We start from the raw sequence: 18489 nt of genomic DNA on the forward strand, positions 1-18489 counted from the left end.
GCAGCAAACGTCTCCGCAGGACAATCAGGCTCTCCCAAGCCTAGGAGTTGTCGGTTTCGTTAAGGGACCAGTTGATCAAATCCACAATTCTTCTTTAGGTTTTTAGAGAACAAGTCTGGGAGACTCTCTTAGGGTTAGAGAATAAGCAAGACTATACAAAAGACATGAGAAGCCAAGCAGGAAAGATAAGGGAGAGAGAGAAGGAGAAAGTGTGACCGCCTCCGCCAGGAGCCAAGAGAAGAAGTCTGTGGTCTTCTTTCAGAGAGCATACCATCTCTGTCAGCTTCACTGCCTTGCTCAAAGGCTTTTTTGACATGACATGGTTGTTTGTATAGATAACATCTGCAAACCATGGCTATGACCCACAAGCCACCACTTCTTCTTCTTTGTAGTTTGTTGAATTTAAACTTGATCACCACAGCATCCACTGCTACAAAGAGGGAGCTTTATTATATTATCATTATAGTTGTGTCCTTTTATTTTAATCCAGTTGAAGGTTGATTTACTTGTCTGACAATGGATGGGATGGCCACTTAAATATTTTTCAGTTTTAGTAAATTTGCATTCAGCTTCATGTTTGCAGCTGCACTCATAATCATGACCATTCAGGCTTCAAGTCCTTTTTTTTTTTTTTTTTTAACAGTTAAATGTTTACATTACCCCCATTCTACCCCCTGTAGATTTTAATTAGAGCCTACTACACTGGTGCCCAGCTTGGCTGCAGTTTCTTCACGAAGGGCGAGGTTGAAACGAAGTAACACTAGCAGGAGTGTGCCTGTGGGTGACAACAGCAGATGTTTTTAAAATCTGCTCCACCAGAGACAAAGGGTATGAGTACAGTGGTTAGTGATTATTTTCTTACAGTATTTGTATTTTAGATTTTATTTGGGCATGCATAGAAAATTGGAATACTGTACAACAGTTCAGTCTGTTTCACTACTTTACTTGGGATGATTGCTGTCCATGGTGCTGAAACAGCCACCCTTCCCTGGAGTGATTACTTGGTTTTTATGACACATTTTTCTGTCAGTTTGTTGCTTCTCTGGTACCTAGGTTGGCAATACAGACTATAGTACTTGAGGGATACAGGAAATCTGGATATACATATTTGAGCTGCAGGCTGGGATATGACAGTTATATATTTCCTTTGATTTGATGGTTTGCATACTTGCAAGTTCCACCTCTCATTTCTGTATTCTATATAGCAACTTGAAACTTTTACCATGGAGACAATAAGAGCAGACGCTTTCAAATAATACATCAAACAGGATGTTTACTCAGTGAGCTCAGTGAGCCATGGTACAGATGTCATGCCACACCAGAACTAGTCTTTGAAACCACTGGCCTTTATTATTTCCACCAGTAGAATAATATCACTATTTTGCAGAAGTTTCGACATTTTCTGAATTTCCACACTTTCCACTGTAGCCTAAATAAGTAATCCAAATGACACCCCAAAACAAGTTTTAACCTTAGGCTCATTTTGGAAATGTAACAAGCGGCATGTTGTGAGCAGAAATGGTGCAGAGTCAGAAACAGAGGAGCAGCAGTGTCTGGGGGAGAAGTAGAACACAAGGCAGGCGTGTGTGTGTGTTAGGGTTGGGGGGTTACTGTGGGGATAAAGCAGGTTAAATCATGATGACGAGTGCCATCGGTGCCTCTGCCGGTGTCCTGTAAATAACGAGCCTACAGGCCTTTGCCTTAAAACGGGCTTGCAGTTCTTTCTTCTCACACCGCCCACTATACACAGATTCTCTCGCGCGCATAGAAGCGCGAACGCGAAAGCGTGCGTGCGCGCATGCACTAGAGGTGGGAGTGGATGCTCGTGTAGCTGCTGGAAGCCAGGATGGGATAATCCTGGCTCCGGGCGTTGATGCAGCTGCCGTTGCTGGATACGGAGTGGACTCGGGGCGCAGGGTGGGTCTAGTTCCCGACTGGAGCTGTGTGGACCCCGTGTCGATGTTGTCAAGCGTTCCGAGAAAGACGAGGGCGATGGCCGTGAGAGGAGTTGGTGCAGCTCTTTGAAACGTCCAGGCAAAAGAAATCGACCGTCTTCTCCCATGGAGGACACCGGCATTAATCTGAAGCGCAGAACCGGTGTGGAATAACTTAGGAAAGGAGGGAGAGAGGATACCGTGGCACTCCGTAGAGGATATCAGGGGAATCCTTCATTCATTTTCTTTATGGTTTCTTTAAACTGGGATACAGCTAGAGACGCGAGTGAAGGAACGGATCACTTTTGCATCGGTGATTAGGAGAAGACTGCCTCCTTGGATCGAGCGGCAGCCGCATCCGACCTACCGTGGGGGGGTGGGGGGAGATCAGGATACTTGGATGGAGAGGGCGCAGTGAAGGCTAGCGGCTTGCCGTGTGTAGGAGGGGACGGAGGGAGACCGGGCAGTTTGAAGGGACGGGGAGCCAGGAGCGGCGGCGGCGGCTCCATGAGCTGCTCCTGCCGGGACAGAGCGCCCAGAGCCCAGCCGGAGCGTCTCCACCGCCGCGGGTAGAACCCCGGGCAACAGGACGGCGGCCAGTTTGGAAGTTTTGATGCATATGATCACAACCACCATGATTTTTATGATTCTTGGTGCTTCAGTTGTAATGGTAAGACACCTTCACCTCCCTCGGCCACGATCTTATTTCCTCACTGGGCTGAGAGCCTCCCGATTTGACAGAAATGCCTCAAAAATGTAGGCCTATCACATTTTCAAGAAACTACAGCAGGCCTATCACTGACACGAGGAAGTAGGTTAGCCTACCTATAATTACCTGCCGTCATAAATAAATAATCTAAGTCCGTTTGAGGCAAGAGTCCCCCCTCTTAGAATCGGGAGGATCTGCCAAGACTATTTTCACTCATGTCTCTGTGGTCTTTATAGCCTGCTGTTATTTATCCTAAAAGCACCTAATGAAAAGAATTATTCGCTGTCTGTGGTAATAGCCTAGCCTATTGCTTGACATGTCCCAGCTGACTGGAATGGTTCTTTGCAGGCGATAGCCTGTTTAATGGACATGAACGCACTACTGGATCGCTTTCACAACTACATCTTACCGCATCTACGAGGGGAGGACCGCGTCTGTCATTGCAACTGTGGAAGGTAAATGCCATCATCCAGCACGATATTCGGGTTAAACACGGTGTGCTTCATGGTGTGTGTGCGCGCGTGTGTGTTCTCTTCTTTAGTCGTCCATTCTTAATTGCTGAAGAGGCCTCGAAGATTTCCGGCGGTGAAGCCAAACCTGTCGGCGCTCTCACAGGCTACATAGCGACTGTCAGACCCGTTATTATTCGCTCGATCTCACGTTTGATCGCCGTGTGCTGCTTTTTTCTTTTTCTTTTTTTTATACCACCGGTGGCGGTGAGGATTTCTGATTTTGCTCCATACACGAAGGTGTATGTCGGAGCCATAAATAGGTAATGAACTACGAGCGATGTGAGGCCGTTTCAAAAACAATCTGAGCATCAAGTGCGCCGTGCTATTCACACGCAGGCCTACACGGCAAGAATATAACCTGCTGGGGCCAATTATGATCCTAAGTGCCGAAGTGAGGTGGTTATGGCTTAGGAAGTGCTACAGGGCTGAGGGAGCTGGCTGCTCACCAGCCTACCTGTTTGCTGTCACGGTGAGAGCGGGGATTGAAGTGTGGAAAAACAACAGCATGACACTCATTAATGTATTAATTTGGATTTAATGAGCATTATTACGTGTTTTCCATCATCATTAAGCACTTAATATGACACAGGCTAGATATATGGGTGAGCCATGGCACAAGTGGGCCTCTGTGTTGTGTTTTTTTCTTCTTCCTCCTAACTCTCCTCAGTGCCTGAGGGTATGGCAACAATATTAGAGCAGGATTTAAAGTAAGACTCCTATTTTACAAACGGGTGCACACCTATAGTGTCCTCATGTTGGATCCTGATTGGTCTGTGCTCTGCAGACAAGCAGCTAGAAGAACACACAGAGGCTTTAGAGGGAAGAATTTTCACTATTCATATTGGTGCAAGCTGAACAGATGCACACTCAAAGAAAACAGCAGCCCATAGTGTTCATGCTGCAGTGAGGGGGCTGATGTGTTAGCAGTTCATTAGCAGCATTAAGAGGGCAGTTCCACAGTGTGTGTGTGTGTGTGTGTGTGTGTTTTCTTAGCCTCTAAATCCAGAAATGGGTCACCATCAATCATAGGCAATTATATTATGCTTGTCCAAGTCAAAGTTTTGAAAGGCGTCTAATACATGTGATGTGATATAGTTTACTCAAGGCCAAAAAAATAAAAAATTGCATGTTTGGGTACAGCTCTGAGATGAGATGATGCATCACTGATGGGCTTTTTTTCCTGGAATATTTAGACAGGCATGTCATGTTTGCTACTGCTGAGAGAGGCCAAAGGGATTTCTTTTAGTAAGTAATGCAAAAAGAATAATGATTAAAAAAAACCCTTCTCATATAAGTGATCAAATAAACCTCCATGCTAATGAACAGTATGCACAGTAAAACCTCTGCTCCTCCTGCTAGTGCTCAGGTAACCACAGTGTCTTTCACTGACCTGGAAATACTCCTGAATGAGAGCCAGTCATCTGTTTTCACACAAACAGCAGAAACGTGGGATACGTGGATGAATAGAGCAGAGCGTTGACTTCGCCTGCCTGCCCTTCCATCCATGAGGCGTGGAGGTGTCGGGACGCCCACAGTGCTCACCTTATCAGGCTTGAGGACACAGCCAGTGCCATTTTATTTGGCAGTGCTCATGCTCTGTTTTGGATGTGGTTGTAGGATCTATGATGGGCTCAAGCCTGGCCTTAGAACAGCTGCATCCGTGACGGGGAAGATACAGGAGTGGACTGCGCATGTTACACAAAATTCTTGACCTGATTTTTTTTATATTGGGGAAGGGAAAAAAGGTGCACAAGAAAACTTATGTGCTACAAGAAACTTATAAGTATTTCAGCAAGGTCCTTCTTCAGGGGAAATAAATGAATCTGGATAGACATTTTGGGTTATCATTACACATTGCTTAGCTTTTTTTTTTTTTTTAGATGTTTCCCTGTTAATGGACTTCAGAGGCTGCTTTGATCCCCCATGTGGTCATACTTCTTTAGCAAGATGCTTCAGGTGCTCATCTGCAAGATCTATTTGTGTTTTAAAGTGCTGTAGAGTTCCTGCAGCGCAGTGTCCAGAGATTATCTGTCAGTCACGCAGCGTGGGTGGAATTTACATTAATGAAGTTCAAATTTGTGCTTGTCTGTAGCTGCTCATGATACAGAGAACAGAGTCATACCTTAACTTTTAACGCGCTTTTAACAGTCTTAACTATAGTAATGTCAGAGACAGAGAAATCTAATCAAACAGTTGCAAGCCATTCAGATTTACAGAAGTTAGAAGCTATTTTAAATTGCTGCAGCATGTCTTTAGTCTAGCAGGTCTTCACAAACCTCCTTCGGTCCAATCCTGCTATCAAAGTAATGTCCCAAAGAGCGTGAGTGCATCTGGACTCACTTCCAACAGGTAAATCTCTCAGCTCCCACTGCGTTCCCTCACCGTGTTTGTCAGACAGCTGCCTGTGTTGTTATATTGAAAACGCCTTCATCCCCTCCCAGGAGGCCAGGCAATACCTGTATAGTGAGGCTTTCACATCAAGTGAATCTATTTTACAGTAGCAGGGAGGGCAGTTCTGGACAATGAGGCAATGTGATAGCCATAGCTAGTTACTTGCTACAGTAGTGGATGTACAGAGCTTTATGGATGTTCTTTTTATTCTTTATTCAGATCCTACTATATATATATATATATTATATATATATATATATATATATATATAATATATATTATATATATATATGGATATATATATATATGGATATATATATATATATATATACTATGGATATATGATATATATATATATATTATATATATATGATATATATATATATATATATATATATATTATATATATATATTTATATATATATATTATATAGTACACACTCTCTCTCTGTCTCTCTCTATACACATGTATATATACACATATGCACTGGTATCTGTCTATCTATCTCTCTATTTCTCCACCTACCTCTCTCTCTATATATATTTACTTGTAATGCAGCATAAGCTGTCCTCTTCCTCTCTGTGCATTATGGGTGGAACATTTCCATGCGTTCCCCTGTGAGATGTGAACACCTGTTTAGTAGCAATCAGGCACCCTGTGAATTTGTGGTAAAGGTATAAAATTGCCTTCTTTCTTGCTTCTCTTATTTGGAGCAAATTAAAGAGACTTTCTAACAGGAGCTGGTTTGGCTTCAAATTACACTTTTAACTCTAAAGTAAAGTGAAAAAACAAACAAACTGATGTTTACAAGATCACACCAGAGCACCCAGTACAGTTTGCATTATATACATGTCCTATTTGCTCAGGAAGGCATTTATTGAGCTGGTAGAATATGGGAGTAAGTGCCTTGCTTAGAGGCACTTCAACTATCGTCACTGAGAGAGGCAGAAACCCTTCTGTGTTCAGTCCTTGAGCTGCTTCTCCAAATTTAAAAATCACAACTCAGCTGTGAATTTTTCTGCCTAAAGTGCAGCCCGGAGATACCCATGGGTTCCCTGAGAAGGCTTCTGGGGTTAACAGCAAAGTGCGGATTTGTGCAATCTTATCATAATTCAGAAATCTCCAGACACCCCCCTAGTTAGAAGGGTTATATAAGATGCAAACATAGAGCATAATTAACTCTTCCATCACTTTGCCCTGTCTGCCCTCGCCCCCAGGCATCATGTCCACTATGTAATCCCATACGATGGGGACCATTCCTTGGTGGACTCTTCAGAGAACTACTTTGTGAGTGACAGTGTGACCAAGCAGGAGATGGACTTAATGCTGGGACTGCTACTGGGCTTCTGCATCAGCTGGTTGCTGCTGTGGTTGGATGGAGTCCTACACTGTGCCGTCAGGGCCTGGAGGGCGAGCCGATACTACGGTAAGATGGACGCTGCCTGCTGTTTATCTGCTGCTTATACGCAAGCTCAGCAATACTTTAATATCATATAAGTTTTTATTCATTTTAGTTGAACATCCTGAGGCACAAATGCTTGAAAGACTGGAAAAAATGTAATATGTAATGAAATAACGTGTATTTTATTGCAGGGTATTAGCAAAAACGCAGAAAGATCTTTTCGTGTAACTATCCGCAATGTATCTGGATCTCTAAGTGCCTGCCAGGTTAACACAGCATTTGGTAGAGCTCTGGAAAATGACCTTACCCCCATTGCTTGGCCCACTTTTGGCTCTTCTTGCTGATTTTTTTCTCAGTTTACTGCGACCTCTTGGAAAAAAAAATCACAGCGAAACCTTCCAACTGCGATGATTCAGACGTAGGCACATCAGACAAACCAGCTGAGCTGAAGCTAAATTTAAACGGCTGTCCTCTTTTTCTTCTTTTTTTTGGACAGTCTACATATCTCACACCTTATTTCACTAATAATACTTAATTTGTTTGCAGGAAACAGCAGTCATATGCTCATGTAATGGCACTGTCATTAAGTGTAATTTCTATGCTCGGGATGTATTCAGCTCATTACTTGATAGGACAACATAAAATCACTCTTTAATGTTGTCTTTCCCAAACTGCTGACTCACATTAAACTCCCTGCAGGTATGTCATTTTTAAATACATTAGTGCAATCACTTGTGTCTATTGCTGCACGCTGGTATGTTATTCAGCATCGGCCTCTGAGCCCAAATGTTGTGTTAACATTAAGCCAAACTGAACAGCTGACATCTTCGCTTGGATTAAAGTTCACATATTTAAGCTCAGTTTACCTGAGAAGAATTAAGCCTAGTTCTAGACTTAAACTTACTTATTTTTGCATTGGAAGATGTGTGTCATTTTAGTCTAGGGCTAGGTTTACATCAAGTGTTTGGATAAATGGCTCACCCAGAAAAGTTCTGTTTAGGGTCTGTGATAAGTTAGAGCTTTAATGATCTCATTGGGGACGCTGTAAGAGCAAAATAGCAATGCAAGTAAAACAGAATATTAATGGGATTTTAAATATGTAATATAGATGATGCAACCTCCAATTAAAACCTCCATTCGGTTGAACTTAATTGGGACGACTAGACAAAGTGGCTTTGCAGGGTCCGACTTAGCAAATTAACAATTATGATTATGACATTCGTGGCTAGATAACTTCCTTGTTTGAAAGTTCAGCCAAGCATAAGTGTAGACTAATAATAAATAATGAACATGCGTAACACTTTTCCAAAACAAGTAAACAGCGCAAGAGGAACTGAAAAACAAAACTTTGGGGAAAATGTATGGCAGTGCTAAAGATAAAGCTGAGTGTTCAGAGTGGATCTATAGGAAAACCCTAACTTTGCAAGCCTGAGATGCATTGACTTTGTCCTTTAAAAGGTTCCAATCTCAACAGGGATTTTCCAAGCAGCAGTCATGGGGTTAACCAGTCACACCACATCAGTTGTTCAGTTTCCAGGTAGGCTCTAAATGGAGATGAGGATTTAGGTAATATGGTAGATTTGATTGATTGGCCTGAGAGCAGTGCTCTGAAACAACTGTAATATGTTGATGTCTCTTCTACAATGACTGCAGATCTAGAGCAACATGACATTTATGGAGGCTCCAAAAGAGAGAAAAAGAAATCTCAGCTTAATTAAACCCCTCTTCTTAAATAAAACTTCATTCCTTCAATAAAACGTTTAATGACAGGCCTGCATTTTTGGTTGTGTTACATGACATCGTTAATAATGCTATGTGGAGATTTGTGCATTGTGAGAAATTTTTCTGTGCTGACATTTTCATTTTGCTTTACAGTTTGGTTGAGTTGCATAAAAATGGAATCTCACAGTCATACATCCCAAGTCTAGCTTCTTATTACAGAACAATCAGGGACCGAGGATAGACACGTGAGGAACTCCAGAAAAAGTAAAGACCGTTTTATCTTTTTGTGCATTTTGCACCACATCTATGGTGCTAAAAATATTCAGATAACTGGTTTAAATACTTACAAAGGTGTAAAAGGCAAAGGTGTACTAAAATAACTTTAGTTGTACTGACCTTCCAGAGTTTCTGGTAGTGGAGTAGTATCCACTGACAGCTTTAAAGCGGCTCCAGCATTTAACTCGTTAAAGAATGACAATTAGACACTAAAATTCAAAAGATTTTGATGACAGCTCCATAGCACATCTATAAAGGTGCATGATGCATCAACACTTCTTGTTTATGTCCAAAAGTGAAGCCAACTTATCTCAGAAATAAGAGCTGCCATCTTGCACTTGTGAGTGTCTGCGCTGTAGTAACTGGGGGACATTGTGCCGATGCCAATGTGGGAAGCTGTTGTGACCTCCATAGTGGTATTCATTTTCTCATATAACTTTCATTTATTCCAACATATATTATGTTTACCAATAACAATGAAAAACAGTTCATAAAATCTACATCTGCTATTGGAACATCTTTGTGATCAAGTAGTTGTGTTTTCCCAGCTACACTGACAGAAAACATGAATCTGGGCTCTTAATTTTGAGTCTTTCATAGTAGACATATCAGCCAACGCCATCAACAGATCCTCTGTTCTGTTCATCTCTCCCACTTAGCCATGTGAGTGTGATATTAAACCAGCACGTTCAAGATCAGAGCCCAGAAACCAAAGCAGCTGAAGCAAATTCAGCCATCATTATACTTCCATGTTATTTTGGTTGTGACATATTAAAAAATGTCCAAAAAAAAAAAAACCTTCACTGAAGGTATTTCCAGTAATATGCTGATTAGACCTCCTCTTCAGCTGAAGGTGGGTGGAGCTGTCCTAGGATTTACGTGAGGTCACCAGACTAAATGAACTACAAAGAATGGCTGCGCTCCATTTGGCTGTGACACTTATTAAGCAGTTGCAAGGTTGGAAAACCTTTTTAAATGGAGTCCAGGCGTGATATGAGGTGGCCAGTTCAATTTAAATCAATATCAGTCAGTTAAAGCAATCTTTTCAGAGGCAGTACCTTTTTCCACATGAATTCAGACATTCACTCACACACACACACACACACACAGCAACATGAAATATGTGTTTACTGAGATGCTTTTAACACGGACACACAGACTAATCAGTTCACGTTAGCGTGTGTCATTCTGTATCTGTAATAGAGCTGCCGTGTACACCACACACTATACAACACTGTGCACTTGAGAAAGCTAACAAGAGAGGCATTTCAGTGGAAGGTGTAACTGGAGGTTGTAACTTTGTGAGTTGGATTACATGGATACTCTAATAGTCTTTCTAGCAGCAAGTTTTGCCACTTGGAAGCAACATTGAAATGGGCTGTTATTTGGAAAGTTACTTTGAAGCATTGCCTAAATAAGCTTTAATCACAGTGGTCACTAAGACATAAAAACTGCATGTATAGAGTCACTAATCCAATCTGATAAAAATGCTTATAAAGTTTCTGACTTTGCTCCAAAGGATGGTTTTAAAGAGCTCTTTCCCCTTTGGAAATGATACTTCTACTACCATCTTTGCTCATCAAGTGCCATATCTCCGGCTCTCCAAGATCTTTGCTTAAAAGTATAATAATGAAGCGCGTGGGAGCATCAGCGCAGTGGATGACAAAAAGGAAAACTGTCACCGCTGATATTACACTGAATGAATGCAGTGGAAGTCCTGGAAGTTAACTGATTAATGAGGGAAATCTGACCAAACTATTTTTTATTTTAAAGCAAACACTGCTGTGGTGTGATCATCAGTGTGATACACAGTGATGAGTGACAAATCAAAGAAAAAGCCTGAATCTGTGAGCCCTACAATGAAGGGATCCAGTGCCTCTGTGATGCTCCGTTGTATCCACTTAGCACGACGGGTCACTGCAAATCAATTCAGAGATATCCCAGATTTTCAACCTTCAAGAAAGCAATCCACAGGGCAGGAGATGTTGCTAAAAGGATTCACAGGTATTAAAGCGAGTCTTTATTGTCGGTTATTCTTTTAATTTGTCACCCATATGTGTAAGAATACACACACAGCAATCACCAAGACTGGTTTAAACCAGGCTTGAAAAACAGAGAGTGAGATGACTTCACTCCCACCATCTGCTGCGCTGTAGTGAATGCTACAGTCCCACATACCGTGTGTTTAAATCCAACTGAGTGTGATAGTTGCCTCTTTATTTCCCTCTGTCGGCACGCTCCCTCCCTGAAATATCCGTCTCATTTCTCTCCCCATCTCCTCCTGACAGATGAAGGATGCATGTTACTTTTGCAAAAGAAAGCAAACGCGGCAGATTTAATGAGACAGAGCATGTGCTGTACAGCACGCCGGCACCATTAGGCCTATGCGCCTGTGTGGGCTCGAGCAAAGAAATGAAAAAGCTTTCAGTGGTGCCAAAGTTAAACAGCCACTAGACGCACGTGTGAAATCATGACATGACAGCATGAAGTCCCTCACAGCTCACGATCATGGTGGGTTCTCAGCCTTTTCCCATCCCGCCAGGATTGAAGTCATGTGAGGAAACGCTCATGAACATTTAGCAATTCTTTTGCTGCAATTCAGCCGAGTTTGGAGACACTGAATGTTGAAACATGGAGAAAACTGCACTATCCTGTTGTCTCTATGCTGTAGCGGGTACAGAGAGTTTGGGGCAGGCCCCACAATGAGGAGGTGGCCTGGATCTTCAGTTTTCAGGATAAAGTAGATGATATGTGACCTGGATACTGGGACCGCCATGGAAAAGCTCCCCAGGCGGGATGGGAATCTGTCAAGAGCTGATCAAAGAGTGACAGTGATTTTAAAATGCACTAATATGGGGCTTTAGGATGGAGGTTTTACCATTCGTTTGCAGCTATAACGAACAACGTGCTCGAATAGTAAAAGCTTTGATGTTTGCTGGCTGCTGCTGCTTTGCACAGTCATGGAATTGAGAACAATGCTGGTTTTCTGCAGTGCATTAGTACAACAGTGCAAAAATCATCATAAAAAACACCCAGGGAAAGAAGAACATCCATATTCATTAGCAGCACTTATAGAATGGGGAGAATAGTTGGGGCTTTTTTGGAACTTGGAGGGAATACCCTCATTTCTCTGTATGTGCCGGTGCTAGGTCACACTCGTTTAGCCTCCCCGAGATGAGGAGCGAAGGTGAGGCTGACAGAGCGGGGAGGAGAGTGTGTGTGATGGTGGGGAGCAGGATGGAGATGCTGTCACATCCCCACCCCCACTTCACACACACACACACACACACACACACACACACACACACACACACACACACACACAAACTCCCCTCCAAAGCTAAAAATAGAACGAGGGAAAGAGCAGCTGGAATAGCAAGTGAGAAACGCGCACACACACATGCGCACAAACACATGCGCGCACACGCACTCACGCATGCACAGCGCACTCAGATGCACACTGTTCCCTTTTTTCCTCCTCCTAATTCCTCGTCTAGCTCCTCCCTCTCTCCCCCTCTTCTTCACTTATTGAATCTACTCCTGTCTGTTTCCTTTACAGTGCTTCCTGCTGCAAATACATTTTCCTGTTATTGCTGCCTTGCCGTGAACGCCTAACTCGAAAGGCCAAACGGAAAAAACGCAACAACGATCACACAAATTGAGAAAACGATGACTTAGCACCCCCCCCCCCCCGCTCTAAATTTAAAGCATAACAATTGTATCTCTGCCTCCCTCTTCTCCTGCCACGCCATTATCATTCCTCCAGACTCAATCTCCACCTCCATCCTTTTATTCAAATGAGAGAAACCTGTCTTGGTTGCCCCTTTTCCTTTGGATACCCTTCAGAGCAGTCCTTGTGGACAGCATACCCATTCACAGCTATAAATAACTCTCCCTTTCTCTCCCTCTCCTCCTCACCTCCTCTCATCCACAGAACACATCCCCCCCCCACCAGCTCTTGCCTAACTTCACCACCACCCCCTCTTTTCTTGCTCATCCTCTAGCAGGGCCATTTGCTATACTGGGTTTGCTGTCTGGGGCTCTCCCCTCCTTCTCTCTCTCTGCTGTCTCTGTGGACCTCGCGCCGCCTCGCCGGCTCCAGTTTATAACCTGACAAGCACAAACGTCTGCCCCGCCACTCCCCTCCTCACATTATGCACCTCGCATTTGCAAAAAAAATAAAAATGAAAAAAATAAATTCTACTTTGTTTCCCGGCACAGACACAAATTTCACGCCAGGTCGGCCTTTGAGACGCGTATTCTGTACGTGTGATGTGATGGCTGCTAGTTGGGTGGAGTCAGATGGATCCGTTGTGTCTTAAATATGTATAATGTCATATGTGAAATCCATTTTGGTGTATGGCAGCGATGCCAGGACACAGTCACCGATGCAACAGTCGAAGCACAAATGTGAAAGCTCAAGGGCAATGCCGCGGCGCGCGTGAAGAGTGACGCCATTTACAGTTCACATGCAATATTTCAAACTTTCTTCTTCTTCTTCTTCTTTTTTTTTTTTTTAAAATTCTCGTCTCGGTTTCTCCGTCGTAATCAGCTCGCCTCTGCTCCACAGAATAAAAAGCTACGTTTGTTGTGAAGACAAAATAAAAATGTAACATCGTTGTGCAAAATTCACAGACATAAACTGACTTTTATTTTATTTTATGTGTAATGAAATGTGATATAAATAAATTTCCTTTCTTTTCATTACGCTTATACCAGGCGAAAGAGGAACATTACTCGTCTGATTCTCTTTTTGTTTGTTTGTTTGTTACATTCAGCTCGTCCATCTTTGAGACTGTTACACACAGTAAGTTTATCCGTTTGGCCATCGAAACATTTAGCCCAGAATTTTGTTCATTTCAGAGCAGAAAAGTGACGCGTGAGCCATCACGGTTCTCGTCATCTTGTCTCCAAGGATGAAAAATAGAAGCTATTAAAGGACAAATCGACGCGCAAACCTTTGCTTTTAAAGCCAGTGTGAGTCAGGCCAAAATGTATTTATATTTTCAGTCAGTTTCCAACTGCAGTTTGCTCATTTCAAGTCCCCCCCACAAATATCTTTACTGAATTAATGCAATTAATGCACAGATGTCTATAAAGAGAACAAACAAGCAAACAAGAAGTCGACTGAGGATCATCTTGATAAATGATTCTCCATTGCAACATGTTTATCGTGCACAATTGCTTTAGAACACGTCTGGAAATCACAAAAATGTACTAACAGATAGATCATCAGATATCACTGACGTCACATCAATTTTAGCAGCTGGATTGTAGATAATTCAGGAAGAGCCCCAAATACATTGGAAGAGTGAATGTTTCCTCCTGATAAGTTTTTGTCTTATTTAATTATTCTAATAAGGAGGGTGTTTGTCGGCAGATATTACAGTGCAAACAACACCTCGTGGAGGAGGTTGACTCACACTCATGTAAATATCCTAATAAACAGACACACCAAAGCGTCATCATGCAGGTTGTATTGGCAAATTTCACCAGTATAAACTAATGGCATTTACCACAAAGGGTTTTTTAAAAAAAATTTTTTATTTCAGTTGGTTTTGTAAATACAGATTCTTGATTTTTTTTTCTTTCTAGTTCATAAAAGTTTAAGAAAGAAAGATCATGACATTAACGTCAAATAAAAGGAGGTTCATGGGTCTGAGATCAGTCCAGCTTGTGTGTCTGGTTGCTGATATGCCTTGTATACTCTAACTGGATTTAGAACCAGAAAACCAGGCTAAGAAGGATTTTAGGATTTTACACTATTGTGTGTGTTGAGCTCATGAGTGTGTCGTCTAGCTGCTTGGCTTTGGTGTCTTTAAACGCCTGCATTCAGCTTCTTACATCGACACAACTGCATGTGCGAATGACAGTGCAGCTTAATAAACCACATACTCACGTCCCCATACTTTGTGTTAACATCATCGCTGAGGCATTTTCTTTAGTTCCACTGTCTAGCAGCTCAGTCTTTTGGCTATTTTTATATGAAATATTGACATGTTCATGTTTTTGGGTCTTTTAAAAGGCTCAAACTCTGAGTTCCTCCATTACATATAGAAACGACACAGAAAAAATGCTTTCACATTTAATTTCTCATTCCCATTGAACATTTCCTATTTATGTTTCATATAAGACTTGAATACTCCCCCCCCCCCCCCCCCCCCCCCCCCTCCTCCTCCTACTACTACTACTACTAATAAAAATATTTGTCTGGAAACACTTAAGTGTACAACCTGAAAGTTGAAGAGAGAGGGTTAAATGATTTTTTTAACTGAATCTAGGGCAAAATTCATACAATACTACTACTACTACTAATAATAATAATTATTATTATTTTATTTATAGGCGCCTTTAAGACCCTCAAGGTCACCTTACAATAGCACAGAACAGTAGCAACAATACAATATAATAAAACATGGAAAAATACAATTTAAACATAAGGTAAACAAGAAAGAGAGGGGGAAAAACAAGCATGAAAGTATAAAAGCTGAGCAGGGTAAAAATGGACTAAGATGTATAATGACGTGTATGCAGTTCTCAATAGATGGGTTTTGAAACGTGATTTAAAAGTAGAGAGAGAGAGTTTGTAGTCCGGAGATCTGGTGGAATACTAACATGTAGGAATTCGGGGATCTATGTGTTGCTATAGTTTTATCTCGATTAGTGGTTCAGCTAAAAGTACTTTGAATGAACTTTGTTAGTATCCTACTGTACTATAATCAATGACTGGCAACTGATGCAGAACCTCAGTGTAATTTCATTAAAAGTACTGCCCTAATTCTGACTTGAAAGTGTCACACAGTTGGTGCACATTTGTTGCCTGTACTTCCATGATGTGACTCTCCCGTTTTACCGCATCCCAGGTGCTTCATTGGATTGAGATGTGGAGGCTGTTTGAGTGCAGTGACCTCATTGTCGTGTTCAAGAAACCAGTTTGCAATGATTCGAGCTTCATGAAATGGCATTATTTGTGACATGGCATTATTTTGGTGGAAAGCAGCCATCAGAAGATGGGTACACTGTTCAAAAAGGGAGAAACTTTGTCATTACACCACCAGCAGTGTCAAGGCAGGATGGATCCATGCTTTGATTTTGTTCACACCAATTGTGACCCTACCATTAAATTTGTCGCAACAGACATCAAGACTTATCTAACCAGACGACGTTTGGTGAGGCTATGGTAATTGTAACTGACAGGTGTGGTCTTCTGCTGTTGCAGCTGGTTTGCTTCAAGATTTTATATATGTTGTGCATTCAGGGTGCATGCATGGCTACACGTGGTTATTTGAGCTACTTAAGTTTTGCTACCAGTTCAGAGTAGTCTGCCTATTCTCCTCTAACACCAAGACATTTTTGAGAGCTACTCACTGGATACTTTCCCCTTTTCAGACCATTGTCTGTAAACCTTAGAGATGGTTGTGCAGGAAAGTCTCAATAGATCAGCAGTTTGTGAAATACTCAGACCAGTCTGTCGGGTACCAACCACCGTACCCTGTTCAGAATGACTTAAATCACCTTTCTTCCCCATTCTGATGCTCAGTTTGAACTTCAGCAAGGTGTCTTGACCGTGGTTAAATGCATTGACTAGCTGCCATGTGATTGGCTGATTAGATATTAACAATTCTCAACAATCAGATGAAGAAAGGGATAAGGTTATTAACGACCCACAACATTTTTGCTTTTTTTGTATTTTCAGCTTGATGTATGAGCAGGTAAATCGGCCCGTGTGATTCCATATCCTCTGCACTTTTACAAACAAATTAAATTATGACTTCCAATAAAAAATAAATGACTTACTCAGTCACACGTAACTTCTTTTCATCTGTCTTCTTCAGATACTCCATCCTGGTCATGGCTGCCCCAGTTCTGCAACCTTCGAGACCTCCGTCGCCGAGCCCAGCTCAGACAGCTGGAAGACTCCAGTGGCAACATGGTCCACATCAAGCAGAAGCTCTACCACAACGGCCACCCAAGTCCCCGCCACCTCTGACTTTAAAACAAAACAAAAAAAAGAATAAACTAAACAAAAATAATATAGACGACCCCTGCCCCTCCCCTTGTACCCCTCTTCTCCTCCCTTCTAAAACACCTGTGACCCTTCCCAGCTGCCCCAAGGCCAACTGTTGCCTCAGAGACCCTGAAAACTACCCTCCCACTATTCATAACATGGCCCTCCAAAACCCCAATGACAGGACTTTCTTTTGACTAAAACCAGTCCCTGTCAGCACCTAAAAAAATTAATTTATCAATTAATTAATTACAAAAAAAATCCCAAAATGGAGCAAGATGACGATTATTTGTTGCCACTAAAATCTTGTCTTACGTCCATGTCCACCATTGTGGGAGGAAGAAGAAAAAAAAACATTTTTAAGGGTGTTTTTTTCTGTATAGAGACATTTTCTGTGTTCATTGTTAAACTTGGCATGCTCTTTTAGAACAGGGTAAGATGTGGGTAGTGTATGGAACGGGGCGGCAAGACAGGTGTCATTATATATATATATATATATATATATAATTTTTTTTCTCTATTGGGTGGGACCAGGATTTTGTTGGCACAGGGTAGGGTGAGTGAGACTGGCGGGTGGGTGGGTTTTTGTGACGGTTAGAATGCTGCTTCTGTAAATAGTTATAAAAACAGGCAAGTGGGATCTGACAGTGTTTAAAAAGGGGGGGGGGAGGTGGGAGAGGGGTGTTGGGGGGTTCTGTGTGAGTCTTTCATCAGTAGAAAAATTAATGATGGGACTGTGGGTAAAGTTTGCAGGAATGGGAAAAGCAACACGAGTCTGTTTGGAAAACTGGATGTGAAACCATGTGATTTCTGCTAAAAACACACACAGACACACACACACACACCCACACACACACTCACACACACACACACACACATTAATTAGCTTTGTTACTTAGTGAATTAACTGAATGTATTAATTTTTCCTGTAAATATGTGAGGGAGAGGGGAGCGAGCATGGTTGTGATCCGGGTTCTCTTTGCTACATTATTGTTGTTTAGTAGACACTGGAGGAGAAATAAATGCCAGCCAAGATGAGTCAGTTCAACACATTTACGCACACACACACACACACACACACACACACACACACATGCCTGCTCATGTTCCCCTCACTGTGGGGAGCACAGTTCAATTTTCTTTATCCAATTCCCTCTCACTTATCAGGAGCAACCAGCCTATCAGCAGAGGGAACCCTCACCCAGCCCCCCCCTCCCCTCACCCTCTCTGTCCAGACATTGCTGTTGTGAGGATGAAATGTCTGTTTTATTAAAAGTGCCATTGAAGCACAACAGTGACCTCTGATGTTTGATTGTGTCATTCCAATCATATGAGCGCAGATGAGGACGCGTTCTCATAGCGAGGGGTGATTTCAGAGCACCACCAACAGACTGATTATACAGAGAGGTCCTGCTGACAACTTCAGTTTGGTTTAATATTATTCAAATAGAAATTTCTAAAGCACTGACTAACATCACTTCTGCTGTGACTAACAATGCCAGTGACACCTGGATGCAACTGAGAAAAGCCCTCC

General features: G+C 42.2%; 1 protein-coding gene across 1 annotated transcript; it reads left to right on the plus strand.

The window, feature by feature from the left end:
• Positions 1-1775: 1775 nt before the first annotated feature.
• On the plus strand, positions 1776-17450 carry tmem240a (transmembrane protein 240a). The gene is made up of 4 exons (XM_005931471.3): positions 1776-2604; positions 2992-3098; positions 6765-6973; positions 16783-17450. The coding sequence occupies exons 1-4, from the start codon at positions 2548-2550 to the stop codon at positions 16935-16937; spliced, it is 528 nt and encodes a 175-aa protein (XP_005931533.1). The 5' UTR covers positions 1776-2547; the 3' UTR covers positions 16938-17450.
• Positions 17451-18489: the final 1039 nt, after the last annotated feature.

This window comes from Haplochromis burtoni, unplaced genomic scaffold (assembly GCF_018398535.1).
Source record: "Haplochromis burtoni strain Fernald_Lab_line unplaced genomic scaffold, NCSU_Asbu1 Contig_141, whole genome shotgun sequence".
NCBI classification, from domain to species: Eukaryota; Metazoa; Chordata; class Actinopteri; order Cichliformes; family Cichlidae; genus Haplochromis; species Haplochromis burtoni.